The 16,034-nt window shown below is 33.3% G+C and overlaps 1 protein-coding gene across 6 annotated transcripts in view; it reads right to left on the bottom strand.

Moving 5' to 3' along the window:
• LOC145269466 (uncharacterized) overlaps positions 1-16,034 on the bottom strand; it is an 89,360-nt gene that overhangs the window by 61,695 nt on the left and 11,631 nt on the right. For 5 of the 6 annotated variants that reach the window (XM_080125169.1, XM_080125171.1, XM_080125167.1 and 2 more), the window contains one exon: positions 8,129-8,247. The exons of the other annotated variant lie outside the window; for it this stretch is intronic. In XM_080125169.1, the coding sequence (XP_079981295.1) occupies positions 8,129-8,219 (91 nt within the window). In that variant the 5' untranslated portion in view covers positions 8,220-8,247. The remainder of the gene's footprint in view (positions 1-8,128; positions 8,248-16,034) is intronic. 6 annotated transcript variants of the gene reach the window in all.

Genomic DNA, 16,034 nt, shown 5'->3' with positions numbered 1-16,034 from the left:
TATTAATATATTTTATTGCTATTCTGCTATGATACTATTACTAATATATTTTATTGCTATTCTGCTATGATAATATTACTAATATATTTTATTGCTATGCTGCTATGATACTATTACTAATATATTTTATTGCTATTCTGTTATGATACTATTACTAATATATTTTATTGCTATTCTGCTATGATACTATTTCTAATATATTTTATTGCTATTCTGCTATGATACTATTTCTAATATATTTTATTGCTATTCTACTATGATACTATTACTAATATCTTTTATTGCTATTCTGCTATGATACTATTACTATTATATTTTATTGCTATTCTGCTATAATACTATTACTAATATATTTTATTGCTATTCTGCTATGATACTATTACTAATATATTTTATTGCTATTCTGCTATGATACTATTACTAATATATTTTATTGCTATTCTGCTATGATACTATTACTAATATATTTTATTGCTATTCTGCTATGATACTATTACTAATATATTTTATTGCTATTCTGCTATGATACTATTACTAATATCTTTTATTGCTATTCTGCTATGATACTATTACTAATATATTTTATTGCTATTCTGCTATGATACTATTACTAATATATTTTATTACTATTCTGCTATAATACTATTACTAATATATTTTATTGCTATTCTGCTAAGATACTATTACTAATATATTTTATTGCTATTCTGCTATAGTACTATTACTAATATCTTTTATTGCTATTCTTCTGTGAAACTTTTACCGATATAATTTTTTGCTTATCTATTAATATATCATTTGCAGTATATCTTATCGCAAGTTGTTACATAACAATATATATGCTGGCACGCCGACCGTTATTACCCCGTCGTAAGATACGCTTAAATACGACATTCAAATCGATACAGATTTCAAATTTTATATTATAAAGCAAAGTCTCTATTTATTATTACATTGTATCCAATGCATAAAAGCAATTCTAAAAGTCACCCTAACATATGACTTGGGTGTCAGCAGTTTTATTTGAAAATCTCCAATCTTTTTCGTTACCATATGAGCTAAGTCTATAGACATATTGAGCATTAAAATTAATGTTGTTTAACGTATGCATTTATATTTGCACATGCGCAAAAGATACACATTTGGTCGACTGATGCTTTTACTTCTAAAAATTGTTTATTCGTTTGCATATATTCACAGCTAGGCAAATTGTTCCACTGAATAACATGTTTGACGTTTTGTTAAAATAAGCAAATACTTATATTGAAGATAATAACTTGCCTATCCAGTCGACAATTGGCAAGTATTTCACTTGCTAGTTTCTATTCTGTTGTCACTTGCTATTTCTAGGAGAAAACTATATTCACAAACACAGACACACACATCCACACACACACACACACACACACACACACACACACACACACACACACACACACACGTCCATTTTTTTACCTATATATATTGGTTTTGTTAATACAGTATATATATATACATATATACGTATATATATATATATATATATATATATATATATATATATATATATATATATATATATATATGATTTATATGTAGTCGGCTTGAAGCATTGTGTGGGATAGGTATGTAGTGGAGATTTAGAAGGCTGTCACAATGCAAGGAATGCAATATAGTCGTTGTTGGTAAGAGAAGACGAGAACAAGTGGCGATTTACAAATTAATAAGCACATACATATATTTTATATATGCATATATTTATTCAGTTGTATTGGTAAAATGTCTTACTTGTTATGTCTGCGACAATATCATTATATATATATATATATATTGTTGAAACTCTAAAAACGACATTATTTTTGCACCAATCTAATATTAACCACTAGCAGGAAAATTAAGCACACACAGATTAAACTCACTAGATTCAAAATCAATTAAATAAAATTAAACAAATAAATAAAAATTTATATATAATAAATTGAATATATAATCCCAGCAAAAGCAATAACAACAAAAAGCTCCTTAAGAACCGCAAAAATACTCCTGATAACGATCACGGATTCAAACGCAATAATGTTTGAATTTGTCCAGTCAGTCTTGAAACAATTGTAACTAATTTGAAATACACTTTTGGCTGCTATCAATTCTTTTTTTTGAAGTCTTGGTTTTGTTAATACAGTATATATATATATATATATATATATATATATATATATATATATATATATATATATATATATATATATACATATATATATATCGTTGAAACTCTAAAAACGACATGATGGATGGAAAGCGCTCGAGGAAAAAATGTCCGACACAAAATTACTCGCTTACACAACTCAAACCAAAGGAACTGCTTGTCTAATCGAGAAATTTTTCAGAAAAATCAAAATACTGTCGTATTTAACCAGACTTGAAGACATGTATATATATATATATATATATATATATATATATATATATATATATATATATATATATATATATATATATATATATATATATATATATTTAGTACTGTTTAGTTGTATTACAATCCATCAGTACGGCCCTTTCCTACCTGTGGATCAAACCTACAACGATCGCTTTGACAGTCGACAGCTCTAACCACTGGACGATGCTCGTAAATGCAAATGTTTATTAAATAAATATTACTGGTCTTACTCGAAGTCAGTGATTAAATGAATAACCTCAAGTAAAACCAAAAATTTATTGGGCCTCATGATGTATTTTAAGATTGAAATATTAAATTTATTGTAGTGGCTTATGGCGATTTTGTTTACCGTAATTTAATAATAATAATAATAATAATAATAATAATAATAATAATAATAATAATGATAATAATAATAATAATAATAATAATAACAATAACAATAATAATAATAATAATAATAATAATAACAATAACAATAATAATAATAACATTAATAATAATAATAATAATAATAACATTAATAATAATAATAATAATAATTAAAAATAATAATAATAAGAATAACAATAATAATAATAATAATAATAATAATAACAATAATAATAATAACAATAATAATAATAATAATAAAAAAAATAATAATAATAATAATAAATATAATAATAATAATAATAATAATAATAATAAAAATAATAATAATAATAAATATAATAATAATAATAATAATAATAATAATAATAATAATAATAGTAATAATAATAGTAATAATAATAATAATAATAATAATAATAATAATAATAATAATAATAATAATAATAATAATAATAATAATTCTTATTTCGTTTATGAACGTCTCTCTGGAAAGGGATGGGATTAATTTCCAGAGGATTTCCCTTAATCCCGGCTTCAAACCAGGAGCTTCAAAGATCAAGGGTTTTTCTAAGGATGTTGGTTGTACCCACAATTGCCGAGGTCTGAAGGCCGCCTAACACATCGGGAATTTGTAGTTTTATCAATTGTCCTTCCAGACAACTTGATACTACTCCTAGTGTACCAACTACGATCGGGATTATTTGTGTCTTAACTCCATGTATACGGCTTATCTCCAAGTCCAATGGAGCATAATTGCTCCACTTCGCATTCTCCTTCTCTCTCACATTCCTGTCCCAGGGTACTGAATATCTTCACTCTGCCAGTTTTTTTTTTGTCCATGACGACAAAATCAGGAGGATTATGTTTCAATTGCTTGGTCGTTATGACACTTTTGCTCCTCCATACATCTACCTTGCCATCCTCACGTTCTCACTTCATCAAGCACCTCCTCAAACCATTTTCGAGCACACTTCACCGTAACCGTCTTACACACCTACCAATATATCTGGAGTCCCCTGCGATCGTGTCTTTTGCGGTACTCTCTCTGGGCCAATCCGCTACAACCTGCTGCAAGGACTCTGAGGTCTTACCACAAATCCGGCATTCTGCAGCAACTTCCTCTCCTAGAACCACTTTTTTGAACAATTGTGTTCCTAATGCCTACTCTTGTGCTGCACAAACAAAAGCTTCAGTATTCTTAGGCAGATACACAGCTCAAAGCCATTGCCATGATCTTTCATCAGCTACTTCTGCTATATCCTAGAAGAACCTCCCATGGATTTTGTTCCTAGCCAGTTCCTCTGTCCTTTTTCTATCCATACGTTTCAGATAATTAGCCTTGGTGTTACATACCTCCACTTCATTGGCCACAACCTTAAGCATCCACTCCTCACTTCTAACCATATGCTCCTTCAACGACCTCTGCTCGGTTCTAACACAATCTTTTACACTTTTCAATCCTTTCCCATCATCTTTCCTCTTTTGATACAGCCTTGCTACGCTACTTCGAATGTGAAATGTACCAAAAATTGCTAAAACTTTTTTTTTGATATCCATGGCATGCAAATGCTTGTCAGACCATTCTAAAATTCCCGCACTGCATTTCAAAACACTGACTGTCCATGCATTCACTGCTTTCATTAGGTTTCCTCCATACAGTTTCAACTTTGCAATTAGTTTCACTCCTCTAAGATACTCCTTCCTGACCTTCTCCTTCATTTCTCTGTTCATGATGCCTACACCCTCCAACACTGCCAAATACGTAGACCCTGTATCTTTTATTTCTTTCTTGATTTCTCCATTTGGCAGCACTATTCCATTCGAACGAACCTTTACTCCTCTTTTCATCACCAGCACTGTGCATTTACTAATCCCAAACTCTATTCCAATGTCTTCTGAGTATGTCCCCACAAGTTCTAACTCTCGATTTCCTTTTCCTTTCTACCGAATATTTTCAAATCATCCATAAACAGTAGATTGTTGAGGCGTCTGTCATCAGATCCAAAGTTATACCCCAGTTTTTCTCTCTTAAAAAGGAAGTGGAGATAACCAATCTCCTTGGAATATTCAACGTTTAATGCCAACTTGCCCCATCACCTCTCTGTTTTTTTTTGTTTTTTTTACAACGCGGTCACCACTTATCAAGGACCGGAAGCCACTCAGGGATAAGGGTTATTGTAAGTACAGTACGTTAGTGTGGATACTTTAGAGTGTCTACTTAAGGGGGCGGTTCATCAGGAATTTGTTTACGTTGGACTTAAAGACATCCAAGTTGTAGTCAGGAGGGAAGCAGGCAGAGGGAACAGAGTTCCACAGGCGTTTATTTGTAAGAAAGAAACTTTGTTCATGGAATGTACGTTTTGATTTAGGCATAGATAAAGAGTGGGGAAAGTTTTTGACAGTGGATTCAGCTAGACGGGTGTTTTTTGTAAAAGACTGGCGAGGGGGGGACCAGAGATTGGAGTTCAGACGAGCACCTGCCATGGAAATAACGATAAAACAAAGATAGGCTTGCAACGTCTCTTCTGTGGGAGAGAGGTTGCAAGGAAGAGAAAAGGGCATCCCCCATTAAGCCACGAAGTCTATTTTGTACTCTGTCAAGGCAGGATAGGCTGCTTTTAGCAGCTCCTGCCCAGATATGGCAGCAGTATTCCATCCTTGGACGTACTTGGCTTTTATATAGATAGAAAATTGCATCAGTAGTGAGATATCTTCTGGAGCGGTAGAAGCATCCCACCATTTTCCCAGCGACCTTGGCAACAGACTTGATGTACGTGTTCCATTTAAGATCAGGAGTAATGGTCAAGCCAAGATGTTTGTCAAAACTTGAGGCCTCCAGAAGACGAGAGCCATCCATTTCAATTGATGTCAGATGGGGATCAGAGCGTTGATGATGTAAAGATAGGAGTTTGGTTTTAGATGCATTAAAGGTAACCAGCCACGTCTTCCCCCACGGAACCACGCGCTCGAGATCAGAGGAGAGAGAATCAGAGAGAACTTTGTCATTTACAGCCTTTGATGTGCTGCCGTAGATGGTCGTGTCATCAGCATAGATGTCAACGAATGATTTAAGTATGTGTTTAGGGAGATCGTTGATTTAAATCAGGAAGAGAGTTGGGCCCAGGATTTACCCTTTAGGTACTCAAGCATTAATACTGCGGGCCTCTGATTTTTGTCCATCGACCACTACTCTTATGAGCCTATCGGAGAGAAATGATTTAATGATTGAGAAAACATTTCCAGTTATACCGTAGCTGGAAATCTTGTGAAGTAGGCCCTTATGCCATACCTTGTTGAAGGCTTTTGATATGGCAAGAGCAATTGCCCTAGAAAGGAAGCCTTTGTCAAGAGATTCACTAATCCTATGATATAACCGTTAGCACATCTGCGGTAGATCTTGCAGAACGGAAACCATATTGTGTGTCACTAAGAAGGTTATTTCTGCTGAGGTGGTTGACTATTTCTCTATTTAATATGGATTCCAACAACTTGCTCATAACACACAGGAGACTTATTGGTCTGTACTGAGAGGGAGATGACTTATCCCCTGAATTACAGGGCATACTGATGAGGTTTTCCAGGGAGTCGCAAATCACTTCTCCTTAAGGCAACGCTTAAACAGTTTCGTAAGTATGGGAGCAAGTTCTGGTTGAAGCTTTTTTAACACTATAATTGGGATGTCGTCAGGGCCAGTTGCTTTACTGGAATCAAGGTTCTTGATTAGCTTGGCGACCTCATGCACAGATATTTGTATGTTACCTAGCGTGTTCTGTGTTATAGGAGGAAATATGGGGCGTTCGTCACTTAGGGTAGAATTAGCTGCAAAGTTCTTGGCAAATAGTTTGGGTCTTGTTTGCTGTCAGCGCCATTTTCTATTGAGCCATACTTGTCTCCAAAAGCCCTACCACATTCTCAGCAACCTTCATCATCAATAGTGTTTCACGTATCCATGAATGAGGAACCATGTCATAAGCCTTTCTGTAATCGATCCATGCTACACTCAGATTCCTCTTCTTCTTCTTTGCATCCTGCATTACTGCTTTATCAATCAGTAGTTGCTATTTGGTGCCTCTGGAGCCTTTCCGACACCCTTTCTAATCATCAGGAAAAACACCATTACTCTCAAGATGTTCATAAATTTTCTCCAAAAATATTCCAGTCAACTATTTCCACATCAGTGGTAGACATGTAATTGGTCTATAATTATTGACATCTGTTCCCTTTGCAGGATCTTTCCTAATCAGTGTTGTTCTTCCCTTCATAAAACAATCAGGGACATTTCTCGACTCTACGACACATTTGCAGGGCAGCAGCTATAGGTGGATAAAGGCATTGAAACTATTTAAACCAGAATCCTATCACTTTATCTGAACCAGGTGCCTTCCAGTTTGTCATCCTTCGTATGCCAGCCTTAATGTCATCAATGATTATCTCGACGTTCTTCATCTGCTGCATTTCTGATAGCCTTTCTCTGACCTCTCCCAACCAGCTAGCCTTTTTATTATATCGCCCTTCGACAGACCAAATCCCACTCCAAAACTTCCTGGCATCTTTTGCATTTGGAGTGTTGTTATTTCCCGCCTGTTTACTGCCATTTAATTCTTTATAAATCTGAGACTGATTGTTCCGGAAAAGGTTGTTCTGCCGAAACGCAACACTTTTTTTCAACAAAGTTCCGAATTTTCATACCACCAGTGTGGATCTTCTCTTTCAACATTGTCCGAACGTTCATCATTCCCTTTTCCAGCAATCTATACCTCCTTTCAAGCTCGTCCTTGGCTTTCTTTCCTAGTTTAACTCCTTTTCTTATTTCTTCGGTTCTACCAATGGCTTTCCGCCACCGTTTAATACTTTCTTCAACACGCCTTTGCCAGTGTGGCCTTATATCCTTCATTTATCTCTTTTTCTGCTGTATTAAGGCAATTCAATTCGCAATAACGTGTGCCACTGCATACAAAAGCCTGTTAAGTTCCATAATCGATGTTGTGAATTACTCCTTGAACTATTTTTACCTCGCTTTTTACCTTCCGCCTATCAATACTCTTCATTCTTGGAATAATAATAATAATAATAATAATAATAATAATAATAATAATAATAATAATAATAATAATAATAACAATAATAACAATAATAATAATAACTATAATAATAACAATAATAATATTAATAATAATGTTAATAATAATATTATTAATAATATATAAATATATATATACTTATATATAAACTACGAGAGAGAAAGAGAGAGAGAGAGAGAGAGAGAGAGAGAGAGAGAGAAAGAGAGGGACAGAGAGCGAGAGAAACAAAGAGGAGGTCAAAATTAATAAAACCTACCTTTTTTCTCCCCGGCTGATTGAAACATACTCTCGTGTTTTTTCTCGACAATATTGCTCATTACGGCAGAACGCTTAAAATCCCGTCTCATGACATCATCTTTGTTTCTGGCAAATAAACTGTAAAATGCGTACATTTTTAATCGCATATATATATATATATATATATATATATATATATATATATATATATATATATATATATAAACACGCTTTTTTAACGTGTCCTTTATAGCGTCTGACCTGACTAAATGGTTAATTGTTGGTACAGACCGCTTCATACCCTCCAAAAAGCCCAACAACCAGCCGTGATTCCCTCAGAATGTGCTTCTGCCATTGCGCACATAAATCACTATTTCCATTGCTTTAAATGTAATAGAGGTTGTGGAACTATAGCCACCTTTAGGAGAACCAGCAACCAATGTAAAAGAGTCATAAAAAGAAGGGAAGAAATCGTATGTTCCGTACGTCAAGTCAATAGTAGCTGAGCAGCGGTTTGGTTCCCACGAATTTTGACGAATGACAGATAATATCCTGAACAGAATCCTCTTACTCTACCATCATAAATGGACGTGAGGGAATTTTGTCAGCATCTGACAAAGCAATACTATTTGCCAAGGACTTTGCAGCAAATTCTACTTTTTGGCGATCAGGGACACCTACCCTCCGTATTTCATCCTATGACTAAAATCATACTGTGCGACATACGAATGTCTATACGTGATATTGCCAAGCTTATCAAAGTCTTGATTCCAGTAAAGAAACTAGCTACAACGGCATTCCAGTCATAGTGCTAAAAAATCTTTAACCAGAACTTGCTCCAAAGCTGTTTAAGCGTTGCCATAAGAAGAAATGTCTACTGAACACATTGGAAAACTTTATCAGTCTGCTCTGTATTTAAAAATACAATAAATCTGTCATCTCCCTCTCAGTACAGACCAATCAGTCTCTTTTTTATCATGAGTAAGATGCTGGAATCTGTAATAAACAGAGAGATGGTCAACGACCTCAATAAAAATGCAATATGGTCCCCGTTCTGCGTGATCTACAGCTGGTATACTAACTGTAATATCACACAGGATTAGCGAATCTTTAGACAGGGGCTTCGTTTCTAGAGCGATAACATACCAAAGGTTTGACATATCAAAGGCTTTTGATAGAGTATGACATGAAGGTCTACTTCACAAGGACGTCAGCTGTTGACTAGCTGGAAATGTCCTCTCAATTATTAAATCTTTTCTCTTTCTCATAGGCTTATAAGAGGAGTCTTTGATGGGCAGAAATAAGAAATTCGTATAATTAATGCTGACGTCTGTCAAGGTTCCATCCTGGGCCCAACTCTATTCGTAATCATCATAAATGATCTCCCGAATCACATTCTTAGATCACTCGTAGACATTTATGGAGACGGCACCAGTATCTACGGCACCACTTTAAAGGCCGTTAATGACCAAAACATTTCTGAATCTCTCTCTTCTGATCTCGAGAACTTGGTGCAATGGGGAAAAAGATGGCTCGTTAATTTTCATGCAACGAAAACATCATAACGCGTTGACTTCCATCACACCGCAAATAAAATGAATGTCCCTCGTCTTGGGGAAACGCCATGTTTTCACAAGGTTCTGAGACTGACCTTCACTCCTGATCTGAAATGCAACGAATACATCAAATCTGTGGCTAATATCGCTGGAAAAAATGTTGCATCATGCTACTGCTCCAGCGGATATCTCACTAGCAATGCCATTCTCTATCTGTATAGGAGCTAAGTAGTCCTAAAATGGAGTACTGTCTACAAATCTGGGCAGAAGCTGCTCGGCGAACCCTATCATGGCAAGTGCTCGACTGAACTTCAATCTATCCTTTTTGCAAAACTCTTACAAAAACACTCGACTAGCTGCACCCACTATAAACACTTTTCCTCACCCTTTATATGCGCCTAAACCTAAACGAAAATTCCATGAAAAAAGCTTCTTTCTCAGAACTGCCCGCCTGTAAAACACTATTCCGTTGTCATGCTTTCCAGTTGAATACAATATGGTTTCTTCAAGTTCAATGTAAACAAATTTTTGTTGAACCGTCTCTATAAATAATCACATATATATATATATATATGCCTATAATTCCGTATTCCTTTGGTGTGTAGTGATATTCATATTAAAACCCCTATTTTTCTATTTATTTAAAAAGAAAATACAATTTTCTTATATATGAGTTATCGAATTGCATTCATTAGCAAAAGATCTAACTAATTTGCATATTCTTTTAAAAATTCATTTTTAATTAATTCCCTATTAGTTTTTTCAGTTTTCTTATAGGGTGATCACCTTTAGTTAACTATTACGGGTAATTATATTCATGCAGATATTCTACATGATTTATACTTGCGAAATATTTGCATAAAAAGCTTACAATGAACACAAAATCGTTTCCATATATATTTATGTATACGTATATATTTTTGTTTCATCTATCTGTCTATCTATCTATATATCTATAAAAGTGAACGTGTCTGTCTGTCTGTCTGTCTGTGTACATTTCCCTACGCAATAACTCTGTCAATTTTTAGTCTATAGACTCGAAATTTGAAATACCGGGTACTGAGATTTGGGAAAATCGATGTGACGGGTGTCAGCCAGAAATTTGGCTGTTAAGGGGTCAAATTTAAACGATTTGATTTTTAAGAACTCTACCAAACTCTTCCGACAATTTTTGGTCTAGACACTTAAAATTTTAGATATAGGTTCCTTGAACCTGGCTCTAATTTAATAAAGTGATTTGAGCCCGAAACTATAAATTTTAAGGGGTCATAATAGGGGTCAAATTAAAAAAAAAATTACTCTTTTTTTTTTTTGCTCAGCATACACCTCCAAACACCCGGGCAACGCCGGGCTGAAATGCTAGTATATATATATATATATATATATATATATATATATATATATATATATATACTTTCAATTTGTTTTTACACATAAGCGTGATTGCCTCAAGAGGTCTCCAGTTACGAAATACTAGCGGACCGAAACATGCTCATGACTATGTTGCACCACATTACTGCTTATGTAAAAACAAATTGAAAATATACCTTGCTTTACTTCGGTATTGAGCACTCTTGTATTAACCTCATATTTCACTGGTTACCTTACTTCTAGAAAATAACAACCTCAAAAAATATATATACATATATATGCATTTATATATATATATATATATATATATATATATATATATATATATATATATATATATATATATATATATATATATATTAGCAAAAGTACCCGTTATTGACTGGGTTCAAAAACAGCCAACAGAAAATGGACTCTGATTTATTAAAGTATTATAGGTTATGAAAAGAAAGGATTGTAAAGAGATAGCTTGGAATTCGGGGGTATCAAAACCAAAACAAAATATGATGAAAGTAAAAATAAAATAGATAAACCCCATAATTTATAATACCATACCTGTTCACACCGAAACACTTATCACAATATTCTGTGGATCTATATAAAAAAACCTTGTTAAACTTTGTGACATATTTCCATTCTATGGAGGCCAGGCGCGAACGCAGACCCACCAATTTTATACCATCCCTACAAACGAACACCTCATTATTTTATTATACCATATTTCTTAAAACTGAAACATAATTATCAAAGTATACTTACGCAGATAGATATGAAAAGTCTTTATTAAAGTTTGTGCCTATTTCCATTCTATGGAGGCCAGGCGCGAACGCAGACCCCACAATTTTATCATACCATCCCTATCTAAGTTAAAACATACTTATCAACGTATTCTTATGTACATATATATAAAAAACACTTGTAAACGTTTTTTTTTTTAATTTTTAAATTTTTTTATTTCCATACTTTGTTGACCCGGCGCGAACGCAGGCCCCACAATTTCAATGGACCACCGTTCTGCAGGATCAAACATACCCATTCCTGTGTCTCGATACATCTTCTATCATTATATGTAATCAGTATTTTAAAATAGTCAACCATATAGGAGCCTATTCGTGACCAGACACACACACATATTTAGCTTTATATATATATATATATATTTAGGATAAAGATTAATAATAATTAATTACAATATCGAATTGAGTGTACGTTGCATTCGAAAACGATATTGATTTTATCAATATTGACAAATATTATTGACAATAATTGACAATAATTGACAATAATTGACAATAATTGACAATAATATAATATAATATAGCTCTAGGCTAAATATACTTATTGAGCTTATTATATATCTATAGTACTATGAACACTGTTCCTATAAAGTTTTAATACATTAAATAAAATTTTGCTCTTCTATACTTCCGTCTAATCCACCCTCTCTCTCATATATATATATATATATATATATATATATATATATATATATATATATATATATACACTCATGAACAAAAAAAATGGGCCAAGAGCGAAAAAAAGAAGAAATCGATTTTTCAATATTTTTCCATGAATTTTTGTTAATTTTAACTGAAAATTTCTATTTTGCAGATCATTATTATTATAGCATATAATAATGAGTGAAAAAATTAATCCTAAAAATGGTAAGACCGCATCTTGGCGAGGATATAATTAACCGAATTGCAGGATTAAGAGTGTCCAAAATGATTTACAAGCAGATTTTTGATATTTTAAGAAAAGAAAATGTGAAAACATCTCTTTCTGTAGTGAAGTAAATTGGTTAAAGGTTCAAAGTCGAACGCTTGGTAAAAGGGAAATCTTGATCTGGTCACCCTAGAGCATTTACTTTGAAGGATGACCACAGGCTTAAATTAACTATTTTGAAGGATTGAAAGAAAACTTATGTTGACTATAGCAAAGAATTCAAAACTGGCTGGAAATTCTCTTTCTAGATATACAATATCTAGACGAATGAAAGAAATGGGATTTTCTTCTAAAAGGTGTGCAAAGAAGCCATTTTTATCTAAGAAGAACATCGATGATAGAAAGAGATTTTTCTCGTGTTATGGCAAGAAAGATACAGACTGGTTCAGGAATGTTTTCTGGTTAGATCAATCAAGATTTTGTCTTGTTAGTGATGCTCCTGAAGCGGGCAATTGAATAACTGGAGAAAGATTTTCACCAAGTTGAATAAAAACGACAGTTAAATACGGGAATGGAGGGGGAATGGTATGGGGAACATTTACTGCAGCAAGAGTTGGGGAACTTATTAGATGTGAGAAGTCAATGAATGCAAAGGAATACATTCGAATATTAGAAACAGGACTGTTACCAAGTTACAGAAGCTGGGAATATCCCAGAACATTATTTTTCAACGTGATAATGCCCCTGCACACTGCTAAAGTCACAAGAAAATGGTTTTCTCATAATTCAATTAATGTGATATTTTGGCCAGGTCAAAGCCCCAATTTAAAACCAATCGAGAATATTTGGTCCATAATATATCGTGCATTGGCTGGAAGAACTTTATCGAATAATGACAAACTGTGGGAAGCTGTGCAAAGCAAATGGAATAGCATCTTCTCTCCGCAGTGTTCAACTTTGGATTCAAACATATCTAAAAAGAATTAATCTTTTAAAGAAATCAAAAGGGAATGCAATTCCATACTAAGTATTTATTAAAGTAAATGTCTTGTTCTGTGCTATTAGTCTCGTTTAAGTTTCCTTGTTCAACTGTTCTTTGTTCAATATAGCTTTTAGTGCAATAAAATGTATAAAATTTGTGTGGCCCATTTTTTTGTTCACGAGTGTAAATGAAAATGTATGTATGTGTGTCTGTCTGTGTACATTTCCCTGCCAAATAATTCTGTCAATTTTCGATCTAAAGACTCGAAATTTGATATACCGTGTATTGAAATTATGGAAAAAAAATTTAATCGGATTTCAGCCAGAAATTTTGCGGCTACAGGGTCAAATTCAACGATTTGACCTTTGAGAACTCTACAAAACTCCTCCGCGTATTTTGGGTCTAAACACTTGAAATTTTAGATATAGGTTACTTGGTCATGGATCTAACTTAATAATAATATAATTCAATTTGAACTCAAAACAGTACATTTTAAGGGGTTAAAATTGGAGTTAAATTTCTTTAAAAATTGATCTCTGCTGTCTCTAACAAAAAACTCAGCCAATTTTTGGTCTAAACATTTGAAATTTTACATAAATGTATTCAGATATAGGGCAAGCTTTTTAATCGTTATTTTTATGAAAACTTGGCTTCCAAAGGGTCAAAGTTCAAAAGGTTTTACCTTTGTAGTCTCTATCAAATGATTAAGCCAATTTTGGGTCTAAACATCTGAAATTTTATATATAAGGTATTTAGACTTTTTAATCAGCTTTTGGGCAAAAATATGGCTGCCAAGAGGTCAAATTTGAAAGAGTGTACATTTGTAGATTCTACCAAACTCCTCCGCTAGTTTTGGGTCTTAACACTTGAAATTTGAGATATATGTTACTTGGATATGTATACGATATTTTAATTCGATTTGAGCTAAAAACAATAAATGTTAAACATATTAAGCCAATTTTGGGTATAAACATTTGAAATTTTACATAAAAGTTATTTAGACTTTCAGCAAGCTTTTTAATCAGCTTTTGGGCAAAAATGTGGCTGCCAAGAGGTCAAAGTTTAAAGAGTGTACCTTTGCAGATTCTACCAAACTCCTCCGCAAGTTTTGGGTCTGAAGACTTGAAATTTTAGATGTAGGTTACTTTGATATAGGTCAGACATTTTAATTCGATTTGAGCTAAAAACAATAAATGTTAAAAGGTCAAAATTGGGGTCAAAGTAAAAAAAAACACCTCTACGGTCTCTAGCAACTTTTCTCTATGTTAGTTAACGAAGATTATTATATAGAAAGGCATTACTGTACATATGCACACTTTTTAATATATACATATGCACATAAAGTTATGAACAATATATATGTATGTGTCTGTGTACATTTCCCTACCAAATAACTCTGTCAATTTTCGGTCTACAGACTCGAGATTTAACATAAGGGGTATTGAGATTTGTAAAAAACTGTTTTAGTCGGTTTTCGGCCAGAAACTTGGCTGTCAAGAGGTCAAAGCTCAACGATTTGACCTTTGAAAAATTTTCCAAACTCCCCAGCCAATTTTATGTCTAAACACTTGAAGTTTTAAATGTCGGTGGCTTGAACATGGATTAAACTTTTTAATTAGATTTGAGCCCCCCCCCAAAAAAAAAATGTTGTGAGGTCAAAATTGGGGTTAAATTAACAAAAAATGTGACCTTTGCGTTCTCTACCAAATTACTCAGCCAACTTTTTCTCTAAATATTTGAAATTTTACATAAAGTGTACTCAGAGAGAGTTTTTTAATCGGTTTGGGCCGAAAAATGAAACTGCCAAGAGGTCAAAGTTCAAAAGATTTGACTTTTTCGGTGTCTAGCAAACTACTCAGCCAATTTTGTGTCTAAACATTTAAAATTTATACATAACGGGTGTTCAGACATGCGGCAATCATTTTCATCAGGTTTGGGGGTGAAAGAGTTGACCTTGCAGATTCTACCAAATTCCTCCGCCAATTTTTACTCTAAAGACTTGAAATTTTAGATGTAGGTAACTTGGGCGTGGGTAAAACTTTGTATTTTTTATTGGAAACTAAAATAATAAACGCAAAGGGCTCAATATTGTGGTCAAAGTTTAAAAAATTTACCTCTGCGGTCTTTACCAAATTACTCAGACAATTTTTGGTCTACACATTTGAAATTTTACATAAAAGGGTAGTCACACATAGGACAAGTTATGAACAGTACAAAGAGCCCGAGGGAAGCTGGATAGAAATGCAAGTAGTTAATAAGGTTGGTGCTTAGAGTAATAGTAAATTAATAGAAAATATTTTTGGGTTTGAGATTAATCGTGAATTATAAGTAAATAAGTTTGGAGTTGA

Source organism: Euprymna scolopes, chromosome 45 (genome assembly GCF_053919585.1).
Source record: "Euprymna scolopes isolate OS-2025 chromosome 45, ASM5391958v1, whole genome shotgun sequence".
NCBI lineage: Eukaryota > Metazoa > Mollusca > Cephalopoda > Sepiida > Sepiolidae > Euprymna > Euprymna scolopes.
Note: the sequence above shows the minus strand (reverse complement) of the source record. Positions and strands in the feature narration are given on the sequence as shown.